The following is a 24,803-nucleotide window of genomic DNA, read 5'->3' as shown; positions in this document are numbered from 1 at the left end:
AGGTTTTAGCATTTCTCTATGTAATTTACATTAATAGAATTTTATTATAGGTCACCTTTTATCCCTGTGCTTCAAGGCATTTCAGATGGTGGTTGTGTCACTATATATGACAGAAAGATTAAGTTACTCAGCCACGTTACTTGCAATAACTGTGAAAGGGCTTTGAAGAGTGCCCAAAGTTTCTCCCTCCTGCTCTACTGCCTTCTTCACAAGAACAGCCTGCCACTCTGTATGGAGTTAGGAGTTGCTTTTGAATGGAGACTTTTAAGACCAGCAGCCTGCTGTTATTAGAGAAGCAAACTTAGGAATGGCATTGCCTGGATGTCGTGAGGAACACTATTACACTCATTTTCCTTCTCCTGAGAATATATCAGTACTAAACAGAAACTGATACTTTTACCAATATGTGATGGATAAGAGCTTACACGAACATGAGCAAACATTCAGCGTCACAGAAGTGCAACAACCTGTGTTGTGCTTTCTTTTTAGGTTTCAATGATTTGAGCAAGTGCTGGCATTTTTTGCCATACAGAGAACAGTAAGTTGAGCTCCCTAGGAAAGAGATGCCCATTATTAATACAGCAGTGACAGCTTGTTCATGGATGAAGCACATCCCTATATGGTAGAAAACTCAAAATTCCTGTTGACTTTAATGAGGATGTCACAAACAAAGAGACTCAATAGGCTTCCATGAGATCAGGTCCTTGGGCCATATCTTCCACTGTTCTGCCCCAAACATCTGCGGTTTTGGGACACTTTCTGTGGTTTTGGGTCTGATGGGTCATACAAAATGAAAGTGTACAGGATGGCAGGGAGGGGAGAGAAGGAGCCCAAGATATTAAAAGGATCATTAAAACAGCTTTGGAGAGAACTTCCTCGTTGTCAAGATGTAGATCCTAGCAATGAACTGCAGCACCCTACCTATACCGATAACAAATAATCAGTTATTGTGATATGTACTTTTCTCTGTTTTCTAGTCAAAACAAAACGAAATGCATGTTTGCCCTATGTATTCCTTTGATGTATTCCTATGATATTGTAGCTCTTTTAGGATTCAAAAAGTGTGGTTTTTTCCTTTCTTTACTCAGGGGATGCTGATGGAGAGCTAATAGCCAGACTTTGTGGTCAGGCAGCACCATCTGTGCCACTAGTCATAGCTGCCCCCCAGATCTGGGTACACTTTGTAAGCGATGAAAACACAGAAGATAAAGGATTCTTGGCCCATTACACGTTTGAAGGTACATGGCTTGATAGACTGTTGCCCTTGCTGACTGAGGCACTTCTGGGGAATGTTGCCATTCATTTGGTGATACTGAGAATACACACTATGGGATCAACTCTCAAAAAGAGGTCCTCAAAAGCTACACAGTGCCTGCCACTATTTATATCCATCTAAAGCAAACATATGCTAGCAATTGAACTTTCAGATTTATTTTCCGCCTCACTGTTCCCATTCCCCAAACCACATTTGAGTTTTTGCAATGCAGTGCAACACTCAGAACAGCTGGTTGCTCTTGGGAATAGGGATGTAACAGGTAACAGCAGCCAAGTTTGACTTACTTCAAATAGGCCTCCAGAGCGCTAGCATGGCTGAAATGCATTCTGCTGTTGAACCTTTGCACTCATTTTGAAATCCACTTAAAGCCATATCAGTGCAAATTACACCACTTTGCCATTTACATGCCAACACAGCTATTCTTCCTGTCACAGCTGAATTTAGCCCTGGTGCTTATCTAGACACATCAGCAAGTTTTTGACTTGATTGTGTTGGTCCAAGAATGGCACTAGTTTGCTTAGGAGTCTGAGATAAATAAATGGAAGATAAGGTGGAGGAGGCAGCTGTAAGTGTCAGCTGGCAAAGGTTTTGTAGAGCTATATTAAGTATCAGAATAAATGCAAAGTTTCAAGGTCATTGCATCTGTTCGTTTACTATTCAGTGACAAAGATTTTAAAACTTGGATTTTCCCAGATAAATTGTTCATCCTTCCCTGTATCAGTCCAACATAAATATGCTTTAATACTATTACAAGCTGAATAATTTTTCAGTCATTTGCTTATAGTGTTCAGTTTCTAAAATGTATTGAAATGTTACTTTTTTTCTTCAGCCTGTGGTGGTATACAGTCAGGTGAAAGGGGAGTTATCTCAAGTCCCAACTACCCAGAGCCTTACAGCAACCTGAATCGCTGCTCCTGGTTGTTGGAAGCCCCTGAAGGTGAAACCATCACTGTGAGTAACACAATGCCATGATTGTGTGTGCAGCTGGCAGTGCGAGAAGCACCCTCTGAATCTTGAGGAACAGGTTTGAGACAATTTGGAAAATCAGAAATGTGGAGGAATTAAATATCTCTCCATCAGCCTTACCTAAGGAAGAGGGGGAAACGAAGATAACACAACCAAACTAGATTGTGCTTTCTGAAAAGCAGAAGGATCCTAGTCTAACTTGACCTCAAAACATAGCACCAACTTCTCCTTTAACCAATGACTTTCTACGTTTAGGAAACTAAAATAACTCATGTTATTAGATGTGCATGGATATTGTCGTTATCATAAGAATAAACATGAGGCTGAAGTTTTTTCTTCTCTGCAGAAAAATTACAAGCCACTAGAAAGTTACTTGCGTATTTACTTTCTGGTTAGTCTGGAAGATAATATTGGTACAATTTACATCAATGAGATCCTACTCTAATTTCTCAATAACTTATTAACGGGCTGCCTGAGGTGCTACCTCCTTGACCCAAAGTGCTGAGAGACCAATTTAAGTACCTTTATGATGAAGGAGTGCTGAATTTCACTCACTGAATTATTTGACTGATCCTTTGGAGAACAGGTCCAACCGATGACATCTGAGGTCCAGGTCAGAAAAATATCTGAAAAGCAATTTTGTAAAAACATATTGCAGATTTTCATATGCAATGTCTTTCATTAATTTCCCTATCATGTTTTCCTTATTTACAACTACCAAGGTATTTCTTAGAAATGCAAACCCATAGTCCTAATTATTTTGCTGCATGATATTCTGACCACTGTCTAGATACTTACTTCAGGGAATACAGGATTATTTTAGCAGAAGACAAAACTTCTCTTTAATCCGCAAATTTGTTTAAAGCAGAACTAATCTTAATCAGATGGAAGTAAATTTCTATTTTAAAAGGACTGAGTAGCAGCCCCCTCAGTGAAGGCAGACTAACCTTTTCCAGTAAAAGCTGCCAGTTTCAGTTGCTGGTAAAGTTCCAAACTTAAACCACTTGAACTAAATTTGTATTTGGTCTTTGCTTCAGGCAGAGTTCTTCTGGAAATGAATATACACAAAAGTTACAGGAAGAAGTACTATGTATTTGCTAAACTTTTCTACAAAGATCCCAATCCTGGAACTGGCAAAAAAAACTTATTGGAAAAGGGCAAGGCAGTCATTAGCGTACATCAATATTTCAACATCAACAAATCCAGGAGGCTACTGGATCAGCAATCTAAATCTTTGAACTGGAAATCCCACCCATTTGCATATCGCTCCAAGGACAAATGGCATCAGTGTGGCAGGGAGACAGGGTTCAGAGGCTGCCTGCCCAACCCAATCTATTTAAGTGCTGCATCCAGGCCCACAGGAACCAACCATGCAACTGTTTCTCTCAGATTTAATGGCAGCTAGCATTATTTTTAGCAACTGTTAAGTATTCTGATTCAAAATAATAGGAAGAAAAAAAATCCAAGGCTTTCTGCTTACATAGCTACTTATATTTGAATGTGCAACTTCAGATTTCATGACCAGAAGCCTTGAGAGCAGGAAAGTGGTTCAACACCTGCACATATTTAAGACCGTTTTGAAGCAAATACTTAGGTTCAAACATATGGTTAAGTTCCAATAGTGCCAGTCTTGAACTTGTGTGTTCCTCTTCCATTTCTTTTTTCATGGTAAGTAGCTACTGTTACTTAGAGTGGCAAGACTCCAAGCTATACTTGCAGGAAAGCATCACAGTGAAGTGAGAGTCGGATTTCTGAGCATACCCAGAAATCATTGTGCTGGGATGGCTACGGGATTTGGCTGGAATTGCTCTAACCCCTCCTCTGGTGTGGCTGGTGTTAGCTCCTGAATATCTCTTTTGTGTGTTGCAGCTTACTTTTACAGCCTTCCACGTTGAAAATCACTCACTTTGTAAGTGGGACTCTGTTACTATCCTGAATGGTGGCTCTCCTGGGTCTCCTGTCATAGGAAAGTATTGTGGAAACACATCCCCTGGGACTATTCAGTCTGGTTCCAGCAAGCTAGTCATCATCTTTAACTCTGATCACTCTATTCAAGGAGGTGGTTTTTATGCAACATGGACAGCAGAATCTCTAGGTAAGAGAAAAAATACTGGTTTTGTCAGGTCTAACATAGCGGTACATCATGCCTATATAGCACTTTTCAACCAGAAAATGAAATAGGATTCCTCCTCTTTAATAAGGTTTGCATTAAAGAACAAAAGAAATACATGCCAACATCTTCAGCATTTCTGAGAGAAGCCAGCAATAAAAAAGTCAAGTATTAAACCAGAGTTGTCTGATCTCACACAATGAAATCAAATTTGGACTGATTTTGTACTTTTTAGGCCTCCCACTGGTAGTTTCTTGATGTCTGTAAATTGATACCATGCCCGTTATCCTCCCAGCAGTGGTATCTATTGTCAGTGACTATGAGACATTTCATTTCTTGAATAACAATTGTTTCACAGTTTGATTTGGTTTAAAAACTTAAAACTAGAAAGAGGTCAGTTTCAAAACAGAGAGGCAGACAGAACTTCTCAAAGAGCACATGTGACAACAGCCTAAAACTTTTCCACTTTAGTGGAGATATTGGTACACTTTTGAAGGTGGTACACACGCAGGATTGAATTGGTATATTTTAAAAAGATACCTTCCCTCTGTTGAAATTATCATCTCTCAGGATTAAAAAAAAAAAAAAAGGTAGCTCACCATTTGCACACTGTCCTTCAGGAAGTGATTAAAGGCAAGTGTAGATATGCTGGCTGGTGGCAGTGCAGAATTCATTGTGTCTTCCTACCTCAGTACAGAGCCGGCAATGTGTTCCCTAGTGTCACCTCGAGCTGCAAACCTTCTGGCTGATGATGAGCAGCTTTCCATCAGTTAATGATCTAGCAGTATTCACACAGTCAGTTGATGGAGTGTCATCTTAAACACATCAATAGTCTCTGCTTGCTGTCACAAGCAGGTTTTTGACACTTTTCTCTGTTGTCACTGGAATTTCATGTGCAAGGAGGACCCCTCTTCAATGATGTAGTAGACATTAGCATATATATGCAATGTGCGTAGTCAGTATTCTCTCTGTGAAAGGAGATTTCTTTTTTTATATACCTGGTGTCCTTTCCTAAGCTTTCTTCTCATTTGTCCACTGAGAACCTCTGGGTTTACATTCTGTATGTGTGAGCAAAACTTGGCCTCATATCCTTCTAAACTCAATTGCTATCTAACATAGAAAAATGAAAAATAAAACCTTCCTTTTAAAGCTAATATATATTTTTTTAATTAAGAGGAAAAAAAGTAGAATGTTGTAAGGCTTTTTTTGTTCTTTATTCATCCTTTTACTACATCATCGCTGAAATAATAATGGGTTGCTAGTACTGTACGCATAGCCCGAGTAAATAATTCTTGGCATGGTATTTGTGAGTATGTTTCAAATTAACTAAACTTATTATGTATAAGAACAAGAGCTGCCACAGAGCCATGACCAGCTATTCCCCCTTATAAATGAATCTGTTAACAATTTTTAAAGGCATGTTTTTCAGCCCTCTCCATAATCCCACTGAGATCCACAGGGCTGCCTGGGCTGGAGGAGAAGTCACCATCTTGCCCTGGGTAAACGGATGTAGCTTGAGTAGATTCACATGTGGAACTGCATTATTAACATGTTGCAGAGTGAGAAAAACAAGGATTTAGCAGTAGATTGATTTTTTTTTTCCCCAGGGTACTTCTCTGAATGGCTGTCAGTCATGATGTGCATGCTGTGGGGTGTGGGAAGTCTCAGGAGAAGCTCCTCATTAATGTATTTCTGACCCTTACTCTCTATGTGAGCAATAGTCCTAATTGTCAGCAGCGTATAGATGGACCAAAGCAAAAGCGTATGAACTGGCAAGGAGAAGGAGCTTGTGAAGAAGAGAAAGTGAAGTACGAAGACAGATCTTCTCTAGAGTGTAGCTACCTCCCTGCTACAGGGGTGAGAGAAGGAAAATAAAGCAAAAGAGGGGTAAATGAAATTTGAATGGGTGTCATGGCTTTTCACTCTCACTCTTGCAGCCACAGAAGCAAGCAGCCATTCAAAGCTTACACAACAGGAAATATTTGAACATTCCTCCCACCTGTTGCTATCTTTTTCAGGATGTGGTGGAATCATTCATTCAGATAATGGTATGATCAAGTCTCCTCACTGGCCTCAAAACTTTCCCGTGAACACCAGATGCACATGGACCATCATTACGCATGAAAGCAAACACTTGGAGATGAACTTCCACAGTAACTTCCAGATCCCAGATAGCAATGGAAGTTGCCAGAGCAGTTATGTGAAGGTAAAATAATTGTTGGCATTAGATCAGCAGAGCAGTGCTTTAAGAAGTCATGATTCCAGAATCCTGTTTTGCAATCATGTCATGGTTAGGATTGTCAAGGCATAAAATTTAGGAAATATAAACTGAAGTCCTTGTACCAATACAGTCAATTTTCTGTATGCCTTGAGAACTGGCTTGTATATATTTTTAATTTTTATCAGTTCTTGAGGTTCCACCTCCAGCAGGGTCCCATCACCCTACATGCTGCCCCAAAAATGAAAAATATGAAAAAAGTACATATGTCTTCAGAACCAGGAAATAGTGAGAAAATATAGGGTGATGAAAAGACCTTTTCAATTACTCCAGTGAGTAAAAAAACAGGAATGTGACACTATAATTCTACAAAACTTCTTTATACTGTCCAAGTTGCACTAATCCTTCTTTTTTTATCTCAAAAAACAAAGATAGCATTCTTATCTTTCATAGGTTGTCAAGAGCCACTTGTTTTCAAAGCAACAGAATGGAGTGGACATGCTTTGAATTTTTCAGTGTCATTTTTTTCTCAGGCATTTGGCATATGTTCAGTGGTTTTGTGCTCATTTTCTCCACAGCAGTACAACTCCCACTTGAAATAAAGGGCAAACATAATTTGACAACATGTAGGAAGACTTGAGCAGCTGTACATCTGATCTATACCTACTAAGTTACAAACCACAGTTGCACTCATTTCTTAAGGCTGTGGGAAAAAATACTATTAGATTTGTTGTTTCATAGCCTGCTCCTCTGATTAATTGATGTAATATGTTACAATAAATTTCACTAATATGAAAGTCTTAATGCCACCCAGTGAAGGTGCTTTAATTTAAAATTTCTAAACTGTCTGAATGACATGGTCAAAACTATGTCAACTGGAGATTTTCTCCATAGAGAAAAATCTGAAATTTTTGGTGATGTCCACCTCCGTTTCTGAATGTCCAATTTGAGATGTATGAAAGTGTCTGGATATGAAAAAGTGTGGAACAGGTGTAAGTTTCTTCCATTCATTCTAAGCTGAGCAGCCAAAAAAGAGGAATCCAAAATCAATAGTGACTTTGCAAAATCTTGGCCAGGCCATGGACTGTTTATGTTAATTCTTTGAGCATCCATTGCCTCAAACACCTGGCCAGATGAATGAGGTTATTCATATGCCTACACTTACAGACTAACCCTTGGCTAACCCTTTCTAGGATGGTTGTTTAGAGCAAGCACAATTTCATGTGGTTGTCCTAGTTCCACTAGACTTATTTCAAACACATTATTTTAAAAAACAGATATTATTTGTTTTTAATATGTTTTTGATATAAAGTACCAGTAAAAAAACTGTTCAAACACATCGATGAAAAATAAATCTATTATTAGAATAAAATTTTTTTTCTTTTTTCTTAAGGAGACATTTTAAATCCTTGGCAATAAACATCCCAATTCAGGAAATTATTTAAGCACTCAGAAACATCAAACATTTATGCCTATGTTTCATTTTAGATGTGTGTTAAAATTCAGTGCTTAAACCGTGAGCCTCAAGTACATGTTTAAGTAATTACCTGAAGAAGGTTTCACTTAAATACCTACCTAAACCTGCATGTGCTTCTTGAATGCATGGTTTGATTGAACTTAAATTGGCTATTGGTACAGTTGAAGTAATATTTTTAAAAATTGTGTATTTTTCTTTATTATATTTTTTGTGAATTATATTCTTTTGTTAACTCTCTACATATTTGATACTTGTCATTGAAGAAGTGAATGCAACATTACAAAAATGGGAATAATTTTTGATTAGCAACACTAGATATTAAGGATCCAGATCTTCCAGTTTGATGCCTCTACATTAGCCTAGCATGACAGCTTTGTTTTTTATTGACTTATGAATAATATAAGGATTGCATTTAATAATTCATTGTATACACAGATATTCATATTCATAGGGTGTATGGAGATAAGTTAGCAGAGACAAAATGGAGGTAGGTAATGATGTGCATAAAATATTTTTCTCTGGTTCCCTGGACCTGATCTATGTTGGTTCTGCTATCAGTAGAGGTTTGAGCAAATGACCTCCAGATGCCCTTCAAAGGTCCCTGACACCCTAAGTTATTCTATGATTCACTCCTTGGAGAAGTCTTTTTGTCTCCACTGACTGTAGAGTGAATGGAGAGTGATTAGCTCAGATTTAGATCTCTAAGATTCAGTGTGAGATGAATCCTGCCCTAAGTCTATGGAAAGAACAATTGCATATGCAGTTCCTGGGCTTTGAAAGCACTAAACATTTTTCAATCTGGGCTTGTCAGGTGTGGAGAGGAAATGATGAAGAAGCAGCAGCTTTGTTAACCACAGGATGTGGAAGTTCAGCTCCTGATCCTGTTGTTGCTCCAAACAATGTGATAACTACAGTATTTCAGTCTCAGGATGCTCCTGGGCCAGGTTTCTCTGCATCTTTCATAAGCAGTAAGTAACATCAAAGCCAGGTGGCTGCTCTATTAGTCCATTTTGGATTAGTTTGATCAGCAATTCAAACTCAGTTCAGCAAGGCACTGAAGCCTCTGCCCTGCTTTTGAAACCAAGAGTTTCCTTACTGAACACAATGGAGCTACTGTGTGCTCCAGTATTGGACTTGCCAAAGATCCTCCATGCAGCTATAACTTCGTAGTTATTGTTAGTCACCTTTGCCTTTTCAGTGTGCCGAAAAGAAATGAATAGGCTTTAAATTTTGAGAATTTGTTTCTCTTTAGTTAAACTGCTTGGAAGTTAAAGCTATAATCTTCTTAAAAAGGAAGAAGGATCTGCTCCTCCTTTAGAATTTCTCTCTCTGTTCTTTTCAAGGCACATGCTGAAACTGTGGTAATTCCTCCTGTGTATAGTGTAGCCCATGCCCTTCACATAAACTGCTCTCAGGAGAAAAAATGAATTCTCACCACCTGCCCTGGCCTTTGCTTTGTTTTGTTGTATTTACATTTCATGTAGCTCAAGTGGCATTTCTTGGGTGGGCTCTCCATTTCTTTCACCATGGCATGTGCTTTGTGATGGTCAAACCCACCAGAAGTGTAGGAAGTAGTGCTCAATTGCTGTCGGCTGTTTGGTTTTTTTGTAGGATGCTGCCAAAGGAAACCGCTTTCCCTTCACTGGATTCAGATTAAAACAGTGAGAAATGAAGTGCTTGGAGGAAGACACTATTGAAGTTTACAGAATTCTGAACTGAAACTGCTTTTGTTTTTATAATGTCTGCACTAATGTTGTCAGTAACAAATAACAACCTCTTAGTGGAGACAATCACAGGCTCCATATGGCTGTTCCTAATCTTATACCAGCATTTCACTGTGCACTGCACTCTTTTAAGCCTGTAGCTTAAAATAAAGAGAAACTCCAAGTCCATGCAAATCACTAGGATCAGAAGAAGCGCCATGAAAATGAACAGTTCTGTGTGCTTGAGATAAACCTCTCCTGCCTCTGGGTATAGCAAAGCAACCCAGAGATAGCCCTACAACAGACATCCTCCTGGCTGTCAAGCATGAAGCAAAAATGGTACCATTTGGACTAATATGGGCATTTTCAAATGAGGCTAAACTGCTGATGTGCCCCAATAACCCCCCATCCAGTTCAGCTACATTTGTATGTACTAAGGGATTTTGAAATGTGCAGGCTCCAAACCCATAAGAATGGCAGTGCTGTGTCCTTCTGGTCAGTGTGCTGAGGGGTTATGGCCTGGTCTTACCCAAGACATGCAAAGATACTGTGTGAGGATGCAGGCAGGAAGGCCCTATGTTTCCCAAAACCACTGCTCTCTGTCTGTGTGTAGGACCTACTTTTGCCATCATGATATATACTACTCTCCCTGTTTTTTTGACCAGCCTCTTAAGGATAGATGAGGTCCTTGTGTACATTATAGGTTTTCTCACTGCAAAACCAGAATGATGTTATCATCACCTGGATTATAACTGTGTTTTATTTATTTATGTTCGCAGGATGCGGAGCAAATTTCACCAGCCCTGCAGGTCGTATCGTCTCTCCTAACTACCCTAGTCAGTATGATAACAACTTGAACTGCAGTTATATCATAGATCAGGGACCACAGTCACTGGTGATTCTAGAGTTTGAGACTTTCCACTTGGAAGGTAACTGGTTCTTCATAATTTCAGTATGTATTATGAAGTGTAACTTCTTTCTTAAAAATATACCAGTCTTCTATCTTAGAAAATGGTTGATGGTTTAATTTGCCGGTCCATTCTGAAAATCATTTACAGACAAACATTTACAGAGATAGTTTCCACGGTTCAGTTTCACGTCACTGACGGCTTCCAGAAGAGTGAAGATAGATCTCACTCGTTGAATATCTTGCAGCAATGATGTTGGGAATTTCCCAAGCGGCTGGAGTATGAGTGACTGTGGCCAATTTGGGTGTTTGTTCCTGTCTTTTTTTTGCCATTGAGTCTTATAATCTTTTTGATCTTAGGCCAGCTGTTTTGCATTTCAGTGCTTCTGTTTCCCTAACCGATAAAATGGATATAAATATACTCAGGTGTTATACAAGGATGTATGAACATATAAATGTGAAACTAGGTGAAAGACTACAGTAACTGAAAACCTATAAAAGTTGTTACCCTGTATATACCCATCAACAAAAGTCACTCTTGAGATTTTCAAACTTGGCAGCATTTAGCTAAGAAATAACAGGTATAATATCCTGGTCTATTGGTGTGAATGGTAAAACTTTCCCAACTTTGATAGGATCAAATTTTTATGGGTAGAGATGTCATGATAACACAGAGGAATCAGTATGTCCAAACTACTTGGGTGGCATCACATATTTTGAGGCCATCTTAATTTGGTTCCCTTGAAGTCACCTAGACAAAGAGATTTTTGAGTAATTTTTTACTAACCTGGGCTGCATAATTTGAATTTTTCTTCAGACTAACTCATAAAGTCAGCAAATAGGCTTCCTTTATTTTCCTTTTAAGTTTGCAAACTGTTTTGAATTCCAAAGTATTCTGGTCCAAACTTAATTTAGATCTGAGACAAAGATTTGATTTGACTATGATTTTATCGTAAACATTTTTTTCATCTCCCAATACAAACTGCTACTTTAAGAGGTTTTTTTTTAAATGAAATGTAAACCACAGAAATTACATCATTTCTTCATGTAGAAGACATTATTATTCAGCAGACACACTAAACATTAGGCTGAATCAGATGATGTCAATTTTGACATCTCTATAAGTATGTTATTGATCTGTATTCTGTCTGTGCATTCAGTTAATCTATAAATTAACTCAAGCTTTTATTATTAAGAAGGTTAAAACAAAGAGTTAAGTGATACTGACATAATAATAAACATAGACCTAAATAAATACTAAAAATATTCTTGCAGGGCAATTTGCTCCTTTATTGTTATAGGCTTCCTTAGGCTATACAAACTAAAAGTCCTTAGTCACATGAAAGAAAAGAACTTTGGATAAGAGCAAAAGAAGATCTGATTATAAAAGAGGAAGTATGACACTCTCCAGTAGTTGATTATTAATATTTTTCACAGAATCTTAAAATATAACCCTGTAGCAAAGAGAAATTGCCTGGGTTTGAATTGGAAATAAGATTGAAACCACCATCTTGCAAACTATCATGCATAAGTGAAAACGTATTCAGCTGTCCCACTGAATATGTTTAGCACATGTGCCTAAGGGTTTCCAGCGTGAACTCCCTTAGTTCTTTTGCAAAGGCAGAGCAATGTTTGGCAGCATCTGTTAAAAACATTTCCAGCTTTTCCATATGCAAGGAAGCATTGCACCTGCTTAGATTGTTGCTGAGTGTGGTCTTTAAAATCTTAACCATACTAGTACAGATGTTCTAGATTGGGTTTTTAAAGTTTAGCTACATGTCCAATTAACATAATTTACTACCTATTTGACCTCTCAAAAGAAATCCAATTTTTTTTTCATGGTTGTTTAGTAATGAAATGAAGTACCTAAAATAATGCCTGTAAGGCATACGTATCTCATTGACTTTAACTGGTTGAGATATTTTTTCCAGAAAATTAGAAGGCAGAAGGTAATTGGTTATAGTGCAGTGACACATTGGTACAAAATTGAATGGCTTCATGGGTTAGTCACAGCTCTCTGCTGCAGAGTAGTTATGTTTTCAATTATGATGAGTCGCCTGTTCTGATTATAAAGAATTACTCCAAATGAGGCAGTTAACCCACAGTAGTGATACAATGTCAGTATATGGAACCAAATGAACATGACATGCATGTACTATATATTAAATATATATTAAGCACTAAATATAGCAATAACAGAGCAAGAGAGAACTGGAGGAAACTGCATTTGTTGATTTTGTGATCAAAATTTAATTTAAATTGGCTGCTTCCTTGTAGGTAGAAAAATCATTTTTATCTGACCTTGAGCCCATGAAAATAAACATCTAATTTAGATTTATCATCTAGACTTATCCTCTCCTATAATGAAATGAAAAAGATAGTACTTTAAACTAAAAAGCAAATGTGCTGTACAGGTGGAATGAAGGCCTCTCTCACTCTTATTACCCATTGACTATTACAGGAAGCCATAGACAATAGCCTACACAAGATACTTAACACTTAGGCAGGAAAACATAGGCAAGATTAACCCTTTGAATGGAATTTGGTTTAGTCTCTGTAATTTCCTTGCAGCCCAAAGAATGTCTCTTCCTGTGCCAAACTGAATACAGTTACAGAACCTCTCTTGATTTGCCTGTTTCATGATGCTGCTTAGGTTGCCATTTGCTTCTTGTAGTACCATCTACATTGTTGTGTTTGGTTATTTTATAAAGAACCAAACAAATGGGGGTGAGTTTGTTTTTTCAGCCCCACTTCTGTGGCAGCGACAAATGTTCTCTTCCATCTATCCTCCCACCTTGGATCAAAGGTCTACACAAATTTAACGTATTAGAATTAGTCAAAACCCATTATCTATCTATCTTAGTAGACTTGCTATCTAAGAAATAATTAATCACATCCATCTTTTGTTCATAGGCTTTATTCAGATTAACATCCCTACAAATAGACCTCTAGGACAGCTAGAGTAGTGTATTATTAAATGGCTGTAATACTCTTCGAGTATAACATGCAATAAAGTCTGAATTCCAAATCAGGGAAAATTAGGGGAAATGGATGGGGGCCTCCTGCAATATCTGCTTTTAGAATTCTGTAGTATTTATACTCTGTCTATACAAAACAACTGCATTGTGTTGATACCATGTCGACCTGAAAAATGTTTTAATAGCCTGTTTATTTCTCCTTTTATTTTAAACATGCAACTGTAATTTTGCAATCTGAGATAGGGTCACAGCTTCATTTTGGAGTCTTCTCTATCTGCTTTCTCAGTTGTTACTACGCAATTCAGAAAATAGACAAATGTTGGAAAAATCACTGGTTTTTGGGTGAGAGTCATAGGTATGTGGAAGGATACAAATGAATTTATCTTAAAGATAATAACTGGAAACACTTGACAATACTTACATCTAGCCTGGATGTGAAGACCTAGAGAGACCCCAATCATAGACACGGACCTAATGAGAGCAGGCAAAATAATGAGGCTGTAAAGAAAGAACATGCATGGGAAGGGGAAAAAAGCTCTCCTATTGAATGGTTTTGTTGAGAGACAGAAATAAGATTTTAGTCTGAACAGAAAGAGACCTGGAGGAGGGAAGTAGACTTATGGGGTCATCAGCACAGAGATAGTAGTTGTATCGGTCCTTGCAAATGAGATTACACAGAGCTAATGTGGAGATAAAGAGAGAAAGACAGGAGAGAAGATGTCTCATTGAATCCTCATGGATGAATTGGAAGGCAGAATACAGTAATACTAAAAGGAAGAGCAAAAGCTCTTAGTAGACAAGTCTTATGAAGAAAAACAGTGCTAACTATGTGGAAAGTGCCTGTCAGCTCAAAGAGGATGTGGGTCTGACATCTGGCTAAGAAAAGATCTCTGGAGACTCGTGAAAGCTGTTCCATTGTAGTGCAAGGGACAGAAGTTTGTCTAGAAAAGTGTAGAGGCTGGAAGTATGACATGAGGAGATAGGATAGAGGAATCTGAGGCTGGGGATTATTGACAGAATAATGCATTTTAGTATGGTGAGAAATTAAGGAAAAGTGTAAACATGTGATGAGTTACAGGATAAAGATCAAACAATCATCAGTCCTGCCAGGATGCATGGGTGAAAAATGATATTGGCCCAAACAATGAGGTTTCAAAGCTGGAAATTAAGCCTTTTGCTCACAATCCTACGTCAACCATCTTATTCTTCCCAGTGCAGCAGTTCGAAACAACTAGTGACGGGTATTGTGGACCTTTGCTTTGCTGAGAAATCTGTTTCACTTCATGCCTTTCTCCAAAGTGTTTCCAGAAAGGGACCTGAGTTGCTTTCTCAAACCTTTTCCATTCTGAAATTGCACTTGTCTCTGTTTCTTTTTTTTCATTTCTTTGTATTTTAAAATTGATTATGTTTTTTAATTGTATCACATTATCAAGTATTCTCATAATAGAGTAGGACATGAAGAATATTTTTAATTAATTATTTTATAATTAATAGTGTAATCAGTTATTTGACATGGCTGGTTGTTTTCAGCTTAGTTACTCTTATTAGAGTCAGACTGGTACCATATTTCCCTATCGGCATAATTGTAAAACATGTTAGAATACATTGTCTTTATTGAGAGAGAAAGAATTTTAAAAATAAAACTCCAGAGAGGTTCTAAAATATATCTGGCTGCTGGGAAGACTCTGTTTTTCTGGTGAAACAGAATTATCACTCCATTCCTGTTTGTCATCCTGTTCAATACGAGTCATCGTGTTTCCTACGACACTAGGAAGCAGCTTGTTTTGACTGGACAATCTGCAGGAATCAGTCCTCTGCAATGCTAAACTCAGTGTCTCTCCTGTTAAATTCAGATAATTCCTGATTAATCTTTTGCAATTTAAGTAACAGCCCCATTGCTGCTAATGGATTGCTAACCATGATAATTTAACCTCAATAAACATGTGGCACCTCTGCTTCCATTGCGCTTGTAAATGATGAATAAAAAGACAAAGAAAACACCAAGTTGTGCTATAAGTCTAACAACTAACAAAGCTTGGTTTTCAGTAGATGTGTACTGTGTTTTTCACCGACAGCATTAATCCAGCTTCCTTGCATAACCCATGTGGCTCCCTTCTTGCTCCCACACGATACCCAACCCCTCTAGCTCCCACCATACATCCCTTGGCGGCATCACCCTGGGTACCACTAATTTCTCCCCATGCCCACGGCTCCCAGCTGGCTCTGAGCTCCCAGGATGCTCAGCAGATCTCTGCTCGAACTCACAGCCCTTATGCTGAAAGCACAGCTTGTCATTCTTTGGGGACATTCCTCTGGCACTCTAACTCAGCCACTGACCTTCATTAAACTTATATGAACTTAATTCATTTGAGATCTTTCATCTCAGTCGAATCTGGTTGCAAATGGTGAGGTGGCTGGAAAGTCAGGAAGGTAGGGCAGAGAGTCAGAGAGGATGGCTTGATCCTCCAGAAAACTAACTGCAAATGAGAAGCTAAAAACCAATGGGGAAAAAATGTAGAATGCTACATTCCCCATTTCTCTGTTTCTTAGTGCTTCTGAATGGGCAGCTTTTCACGCACCCTAGTATCTGTACCGATTTGCCCCCTAAAGAAGATTGCTCCTGAAAATCATTGTTTCTTTTCCTATTGCTCAGTCACCTCCAAATCTCCACTGACTGCCACAGTTACAGCATTTCACTGGCAAACTGCAAGATTAAATTTACATTTTTCTGTCTCCTGAGTCAAGCTGAAGAATCTGGGTTTTGGTACTCCAAAGTTTGAGGGAATTCAGAGAGAAAGAAGTCAGCTCTGAAACATGTTAGTTAGCGTATAGACTATTTTTTCATTTTCCAAAATTCTTACTCTTAGTGATTTAAAATTACCTGCACTGAGTTCTGACTTCTACATCAGGGGAAAGAAATACCAGGTAGTTGGCTGCCTGTAACAGAAAGTGCATTGCTTTGATCTGCAGAGGAGATCCACGCTTTTGTCAGGTCCTCTCATCTCCTCATAGATGGTGTTCACTCAGCTATGAACTCCCAAGAACTCAAGGGGCCTGGAGCCTTTTCCAGATGATAGGATGTGTTGAATGAGACCAGTCTGATGTCTCATACACAAGGTCTCTTTGCCTTTTTCTGCCTCAGTTTTTCTGCATGTTAAAAATTGACATTTGCTTCCTCAGCAAGCAAATGAGATCCAGAGATCCTGGAATGGAAAGTAATACAAAATTTAATTGTTATCCTGTGTGAGGTCTATATACTTGCAGCTCAGTCAATCACATGGAAAATATGCTGCTAATACTTCTGCATTATATGTCCATGCAGCTCCAGCACTCTTGAGCAGAATTTGTCTTTATGATGGAGTAAGCATCTACAGTGGGACCAGGATTACACCGCATCCTCTCCTCACCCTCTGTGGTAATGAGCTCCCTGCCCCAGTCAGTGTCTTTGGACCTATGCTGCTCAACTTCTACACTGACTCCCATATTGCAGGCTTTGGATTCCAGGCAAGATACAGAGCAATTGGTGAGTAGCCACTGTCCTGTGCTTTAGGTGGTGGAAATATTCCAGCTGGATAATGGTTCAGTGCAGGAAATGCTGTAGTTCATTTTGGGAATACCTTAGATGGATGTAGATGATTCATATTCCCTCTGCACATGCCCAAAAGAGCTCTCATGACCAGGATGTGGGACTGTTTGGTGTGTGTTGCCAGTGACTGATGTGTTATCTCACAATTCTCATTTCAAGACACTGCATGGGACCACGTCAGGAATGGAAACACTTTTTCTTTGCTATAGAAAAGAAATGCAACCCATTTTGGCAGGGTTGGTTTTTTTGGTTTTTTTTGGTTTTTTTTACAATGTTTAAGGAGAAACATCACCAGTTTATTTAACTGAGAGATCGTTTAAAAGATTTTATAACATACAGGAGAATGGTCTAATTCTGTTATACTAAAACTACATTTCACCAAAACTTTTTGGCATTCACATGAGATCTCTTTTTTTTTAAAGAGGAAATATTAGTATTAGAAATACTAATTAGAAATACTAGAAGTATTAGAAAAAGACGTTTCCAACTGAGTTTAAAATTTACATCTGCACAAATATAAATATCCCAAAAGATTAATTTTATTTTCAAAACCAATTTTAATATTTTCTAGGTTTAAGTTGTAAAGACAGTACTTTGATTTTTGAAAGCTATTTCATTTTCTATCTGCAGAGAAAAGTGTGAGTTCTTAACTTTGGTATTTCCCTTAATGCATTCCTCATGTTCAAAGCTACAGCAAAAAGCATAAGGCTAAATTCTTTATATAAAATAAATGGCCTGATACAGATAAGACAGAGGCCACTGAGAAATGACAATGTGCAGTTACTCATGGAAAAGACCTTCATAACTCACTCAAGTCAGTTGCTGCTATCTGACTTGTGACTTCTGACATTTGAGAAACATGACTGCAGCCTTATTAGCTTGTTGTTGTATATAAAGCAGATTGTAGCAATTAACATTCCTCTTCCCTCTAGTTGTATTGTTTGCTGAAAAAAAATGAAAAAAGCTTCCTCCTCCTAGTGTAGAATAATGCTGATTCTTGATCCTCCCGGCTCCTGTCCTTTATCTGCCAGTGCTCCAGGCCGCCAGCCTGAGCGCGGCTGAGGAACCAGGCGCTCTGTATCCAGCGGCACCCTGTATGGGACTGCCTTTGTTCAGGTCGTGGCCAGGGTAATGGCATGTCCTTTAAAACATGAAAAGCTGTGTATGGCTTTAAGCTATTTATCAACAGGACGCAGGGAAACGTTTTTTGCCAAGTTAAGATTATAAAGTAAAGGCTGAAGCTAACAATGGAGATTAGAGTTGGTTTTATAATAGTTTTTGTTCCCTCAAGCACTGAAGCTGGGAACAAACATTAGCCATATCCTGGCCTCATCAGCGTCCATGGTTTGAAACCCTGAGAAGCCAAGCAGTGCCTTTAGTTCACAGCTGCAGAGTTTAACTTGCTACTCAGCGAGAGAGCAAGTATGCAGTCCTCCATCTCAGCCACCCCCCACTGCTGGCAAGTCCCAGCACAAGGCGAGGTGGGGAACAGTCCCCAGGGTTAGTGACACCTGGGGACTCCTCTCTGCCTTTCTGCACAGAACAAATGCTACAGTAAAACCCCCACCCTGACAGGAGATGGAGGGATGATGAGACTGTGTGTACAGTTATTCCAGAAAAGTCAGGGGCAGGGCTATGCGTGCAATTGTGGCTGCTTTTGTGTCAGTGCCAAACTTTCAGAGGCTTCCATGGGGCCAGGATTTGGATGAGGAAATTTCTTTGCCCACTTATCAGCCAGGTTTCTCATGGCAAGCTAGAACAGGTACAGGGTTCCTCCAGATACACCTGACACTCTGCTGCACAGGGCACCCGCCCCGTTCCGCTGCTCCCTGGTCCTACTGTAGCACACTTGAAATCAGGCACAATCTTTTACTACACAAACACGGAGCCATTGCCATTTGGTATGGAATAGTAACAACCTGTTACTTCAATACTGCCTCTAGTATTCCACTGCAGAGCACAACTTGATATACATCTCTGCCTTTAACAGTTTTAGGCATGACAGTGAAGACTGCTCTTAATTTATCAAGGGCTTTTCTTTCCTTATGGCTAAAAGGGGACTAACAAGAGCTCCTGCAAGAAATATGTGAATTAGGACCAAGCTGGTATTCAGACAGTAATCACTCTTTTTTTTCTGTTTCCCCTACAGCTTGTGGTGGCATTTTCAATGGCTCTGTTGGTGTTATCAGCAGTCCGGCCCATTCAGTTCTTGATTATCACAACAACATGAACTGCTCATACTACATCACAGTTGGAAATGGCAAAGTAGTGGCCCTCAAGTATGTAATCCAAGTTCAGCTTGTCATCAAGGGGGCAGGGAGGTCTCCGATTCCAATTAAAGACAGCTATTATTGTCAATTTTCTCTCCATTTTTCCTTTTTCCAAGGGGGAAAGCTGAACTAAAATGAGAAATGGCTACTGAAGCCCCCTTAATCAACTTCAGGCTTCCTTACATCTTTCTCTGTAACTTGTTATGTGCAAAACATCACCACAATTGTAACTTCCTACTTTGGTTAGCAAGAGGGCTAAGAAATGCAGCTCATGCTTTTAGTTAAATTCTGTCAGCCTTTGAGGAGTTCTAAGACTCTTGTGAGTTGATATAAGAAAAAAAATAATTCTTTTAGAGGACTGGTACTCACTTTACAGACCAAGTAATAATACCCACCCAGAAAGAGTATACTTCTGAGTGTGTGCTGTCCTGCCTAAAAGAGAGATATGGCTGCCACAAAATCTTGCCACTGAGAAATTAAAAGATAGATACATTCTTCTGTCATGTATTTGCTGATTGTGAATTAAGAGAACATTTCCCAGCTAAGTGGAAGACCTAGCTGGGCTGCACTCTGAGCCTGCATTTTACATGCCCCTCACGTGCCCAAGGAAATTGCAGGCTGAGCAATTTGCAGAAGTGAGAGAGGGTATGTTTGCACAGGGGAGATCTGCTGCTTCACAGAAAGCTGAGGTGTGCTGACAGCTTGCCTTGCAAGAGGCTCAGTGGGTGAGGGTCACTATTTCTTTGAGGCTGGTTAGCTGGAGTGTTTTTGCCATGCAGTTAACAGTTCTGCTTGCTTGTTCCTGAAGAGAAATGTTTTGTGGTATCTATCTGTGTATGGCTTTGGCCATTGCTATTACTTGGACCTTTCCTCAAGCACTAAAAACACACATAGCACAGGAATAGAAATGAACATGCGATACCTAAATCTCCAAGTGTATTTTACAGATTCAACAGCTTCCAGCTTGAAATATCTCCCTCCTGCTACAAAGATTATGTGGCTATATATGACGGCTCAGACACCCATGCTCCTCTTCTCGGGAAATTCTGTGGCTCAGAACTGCCTCCGAATATTAAGAGCTCCAGTAATAACTTGTTCCTGGTGTTTAACACTGACTTCTTTGGAGCAGACAGGGGATGGAAAGCATCTTTCAGGGAGACCTTAGGTAAGAGTATTATCAGACTCATAACCCCAAGAATCTGCTGGTAAGTAATTTCCTTTGGTGACGAGCAGTTATGGTCTCACTCACTAGGGGTGCTGGAAGCAGAAGACTGTTTCTGATTTTGTAAAAATTGAGTGAACTAAGCTAAATAGGAGGCTTATGGGGTCCCTGTGTTCCAGCCTTAGTTCTGAGCTGATTCCTTTTATTCTTTGCTAACCTTTTCCTGCCTCTCTGAAGGCACAGACAGTTCTTGGGTGACTGAAGGCTTAGCAGCACCCAAAGGCCTCTCTTTTGGAGGAAATCTGGCAATACCTGAGAACTCTTATTCTTCTGTAGTCAAAGGTTGGTGGTGCGCTAAAGACGCCTCCTTTCCATCTATCCTCAATTTCCATTCCCTTGCAGTTCACCTCACACCTTTTTAAAAACTAAAGTGTTAAGTTCAGTTAAGATTGGGGTTCCCCACAGGCACCACTGTGGTGATCTCTACTGATTTTGGGTATCAATCTGGTTAGCTGGCCATAACATAAATAAGGATCATAGTAAGAAGGCACTGGATGTTAAATGTTTTAATGGACACAACAGTCAGGGCAAAACTTGATTATTGCCTTAAAAAAAGGTTTAAGCCTAGTAGTCTATTTTTAAAACCAAGATGTAAAAGGAATTTTTTACCTTTTTTTAACATCTGAATTGTTTAGGGATGATAGGCAACAAATTATTATTACATGTAAATTGATTTCATGTCATCACTACTAGTTTCCTGTGTAATTAACTCAATGTTTTTGTGATCTAGAAAGAAGTAATTGTCCAGCTTACAAAGCTGGCACTCAGACAGATCAGAATGAAAGGCCTTTGTGGCAGAACAAACATAGTCTTCTGCTGAATCATTGAATCCCCTCCCAACCACTAGCCAGCGACTTTCTCATTTGATACAGTCTGAGAAAGTATTTACAGATAAGGAAAATAACTGGTTCTACAGGCTTTGCCAAGAAAAATATTCCCACAGAACCTCATGGTCATTACTATTATTAACTCTTTCTTTGCTTTACTCTAAGTAATTGCTACAAGAATCTTTTAAGACCACTCTTGTGGACTTTTATTTCAAGTAACATAATGCTGCTTCACGTGTTGTTGTCTTTAAACTGTTAGGTATCAGTTGTCAGAGATCCCCCGCAGCCTGGGTTCATGTTTCCAGGGTGAGATCATCAGGAACTCCCCAAGCTCTTGCTCTTCCTGTTGGCATAGGGTCAATTTTTTTAGCCACTGACTTTAGATTTATTTGTGCAACTTGCCAGAGATTCTGCTTAAGCACACAACAGAACACAAGCCAAGCTCTTCAAGTCAGTACCAAGCCTGATTGTTTCCTAGAGTGAGGAGAAGCCCTTTATGAATAAACTTTGACATCTATTAGGCTAATTTTTGGAGGGACATTTGTGCAGGCTCCCAAGGAAATGGAGGTTGTGATGTTGCAGGAGTTACTCAGGAACAATAGAGCTGCTTGGAAAAGATGGCCATGTGGAGATGTGGGTTGTATGATGAAGAGCCCATGGTGGTGAGATGTTTAATGGTAGGTCTTCTTTCTCCGCTGTGGGAAACAAGCCACAGGAACTAAACCACACAGCCGTTAGGAAGAATCCTGACAGTCCCATGCTAGTACAGAATGGCCAAAAAGTAGAAAAGTATATTATAAAAGGAAAACATGTGTCACAGTCCTATAAACTTTTCCAGTTTGACTTATCTAAAAAATAGAGCCAGGAAAATCTATGACACATCTTTGTGCTATGAGGTCTGAGTTTTCTGCTTCAAATGAAAGAGAATAAAACCATGAAGATCTAAAAGCCTGTTATTCTAAATGGTGCTTTAGAGAAGCTCCCTCATGTCTGTCAAAAGATAAAAACCCATGTGGTTTTGTAAGAATACAAGTGCAATCAGATGACAATTAATAATGATAAATGTCTTGGATAAGGAAGATGGTATCTGTAAAAAAACAAGAAGCCTCATCCTCTGTTGGATGACAATGAGCACATTATTCTGTAGTTACCCTAGGGAAGCACAACTGGATAACGTAATTATTGCTCTCTGTTTAATGCTGTGCGTGACCCTGATTATGTATTGGAAAGTGAGCAGAAACAGTAAACTCATTTGTAGCAAACTAAACTATTTCTTTTCCTCACAAGCTCTTCCAATTTCTTTCCTGATCAGGCTTCTCTCAGGGTTACTGCCAAAATCCAGGGTTATCCATTCTTTCTCTTTTGTGAATTTTATTAGTAGGGAGTCCATCTTATAACCATTGTGGTGGGAGGGAAGAGACAAGATGAAGTAGGAAACTCACAGAAGCCTAGCAAGACTGACGATAACCAGGCATTCAAAGAGTTAAACCCTGAAATTTCTGCAGAAAAACATGCTCTGTTTTAATTAAAACTATTTGTTTACATTACTGATCCTACACCCACTAGAATATTTAAGGTCCCCCCACTAGTCAGAAAAGGGAGACTAACAGAAAGTGTGAAATAGTATTAATTTGACAGTACAGCAATATCTCACCTTTTTTGCCAAATGTCTTTTCTTTCACCATGCTACTCTGTATGCTGTGCAATATAATGTTAAGTGCACATTTCACAAGCAGCATTCTTTGTCATAATCGACTCTGTGTTATGATGCCTTTGAGGCAGGGGAACATATGGCCTTTGTTGGTGCAGTTCAGCGGGTTTATAATTCCACTGTCTCTGCTGCTAAGTTTGGACACTTATTGGCCTCATTTTTGGAATCACTGGACATGCTCTCAGGCTGAGCTGGTGAACTGGGCTGACTTGAGGATCCCAGCCTGCTCCAAGTGTTAGATTTGTGGAAAGAAAGACTCCTCTTACCTTAGTTACCACTGACCTTTTTTCTGCCTTTGTTTTCAGTCTGTAAAATGAGACTTCCTTTCCACAGCAAGTGTGTGCTCCTCTAGGCAATCAATAAAAGGATGAGAAGAGATAAATCAATACCAGCTTAAGGCATCTGGTTACATGAGATGTCTCTGTAAAGGAAGGAGAGCCAAGATCTCTCCCCAAAGAACGAGGTCTGCAGGTACTGAGCTTGTGGCTCGTCCAAAGATCTCCCGATTATCTCTCCAGCTCTAAGGGGAGACCTGAGCTTTTCAGCTGACCCTGGCTGGCAGGGACAGAGCCTGCACATACCTCTGCCATCCCTGCTGTGATAGCAGGAACTTTGTGCTTTGGTGATAAATGGAGCTTCTGCCTATTCCCATCCAGTAGTGGGGTGACCCTCTCATCCCAGTTTGTGATCCCTCCGAGGCTTATGATACAAAGGCTGAGAAGACATATAAGGGTTGGGGTTTTTTCTTATTTTTAAGAAGTCAGCAACCCCTGTCAGGAGATGTAGCTGTGACCTTATTAACAGCACATCACTTTTGCTTGGCAGCTTTCTGTGCTCGTGTACATAGCCCCATTGTCTCAGTAATGAAAAATATATCACATTCTAAACCATTGGAGAAGGGTCTAGGGGTTTTCTGAAAGGCAGTTCTGCTCATGGGAGATGTCTGAGGAAGCCACATGATTTTACAAGAAGCAAAGTGTTACACATGGTTAGATAAGTGGGTTGAGTCAGAAAGCTCTTCCTGAGCTTTCTTCATACAATACAGGCAAAACTGAAACGGAGTTGGGACAGTGGGGAAGGTGGGATGGAGGAGGCAGGAAGACTGGTTGCTTTTTCTCTACAGCCCTAAATCCTGCTCACCTTCAAGCTGTAGCCAGCTCTTTCCCCTCCCCTTTTTTATACTATCTCTTGTGAGCATGCAGGAGAAATTCACATTTATACTTTGTGAAAGAGCAATATGGTGTACTGCATTAATACTAATGTCGTCCCTTGTTTGCATTACCTTGGGGCTTACGAGTTCATGGGCCACGATTCCACTGTGCTAGGCACTGCACAGGCAGAATAAAGCAACAATCTGCTGTCACAAAGAGATTATGATTTAAACACAAGACAAGGAAAACCAGATGGATATAGACAGGCAAGAAGAATAGGCTGGCAACAATGAGAAAATTAGTGATGTAGGCTCTAAGGCAGAAGAAATGCCTCCAAAACCTTTGGCAATCATTAAACTGCTGGAATGTGAAGTCCTCTGCATTGTCCTCAGTTTGCCCAG

The 24,803-nt window shown here is 39.4% G+C and overlaps 1 protein-coding gene across 1 annotated transcript in view; it reads left to right on the top strand.

Moving 5' to 3' along the window:
• CUBN (cubilin) overlaps positions 1-24,803 on the top strand; it is a 149,051-nt gene that overhangs the window by 109,363 nt on the left and 14,885 nt on the right. The window contains exons 51-59 of the mRNA XM_075143880.1: positions 1,089-1,238; positions 2,106-2,227; positions 4,112-4,337; positions 6,371-6,558; positions 8,859-9,015; positions 10,530-10,679; positions 16,958-17,158; positions 19,371-19,500; positions 20,439-20,656. Coding sequence (XP_074999981.1) covers positions 1,089-1,238; positions 2,106-2,227; positions 4,112-4,337; positions 6,371-6,558; positions 8,859-9,015; positions 10,530-10,679; positions 16,958-17,158; positions 19,371-19,500; positions 20,439-20,656 — 1,542 coding nt within the window. The remainder of the gene's footprint in view (positions 1-1,088; positions 1,239-2,105; positions 2,228-4,111; positions 4,338-6,370; positions 6,559-8,858; positions 9,016-10,529; positions 10,680-16,957; positions 17,159-19,370; positions 19,501-20,438; positions 20,657-24,803) is intronic.

Source organism: Calonectris borealis, chromosome 2 (assembly GCF_964195595.1).
Source record: "Calonectris borealis chromosome 2, bCalBor7.hap1.2, whole genome shotgun sequence".
Lineage (NCBI taxonomy): Eukaryota > Metazoa > Chordata > Aves > Procellariiformes > Procellariidae > Calonectris > Calonectris borealis.
The sequence above is the reverse complement of the archived record's forward strand: the minus strand, read 5'-3'. Positions and strand labels throughout refer to the sequence as shown.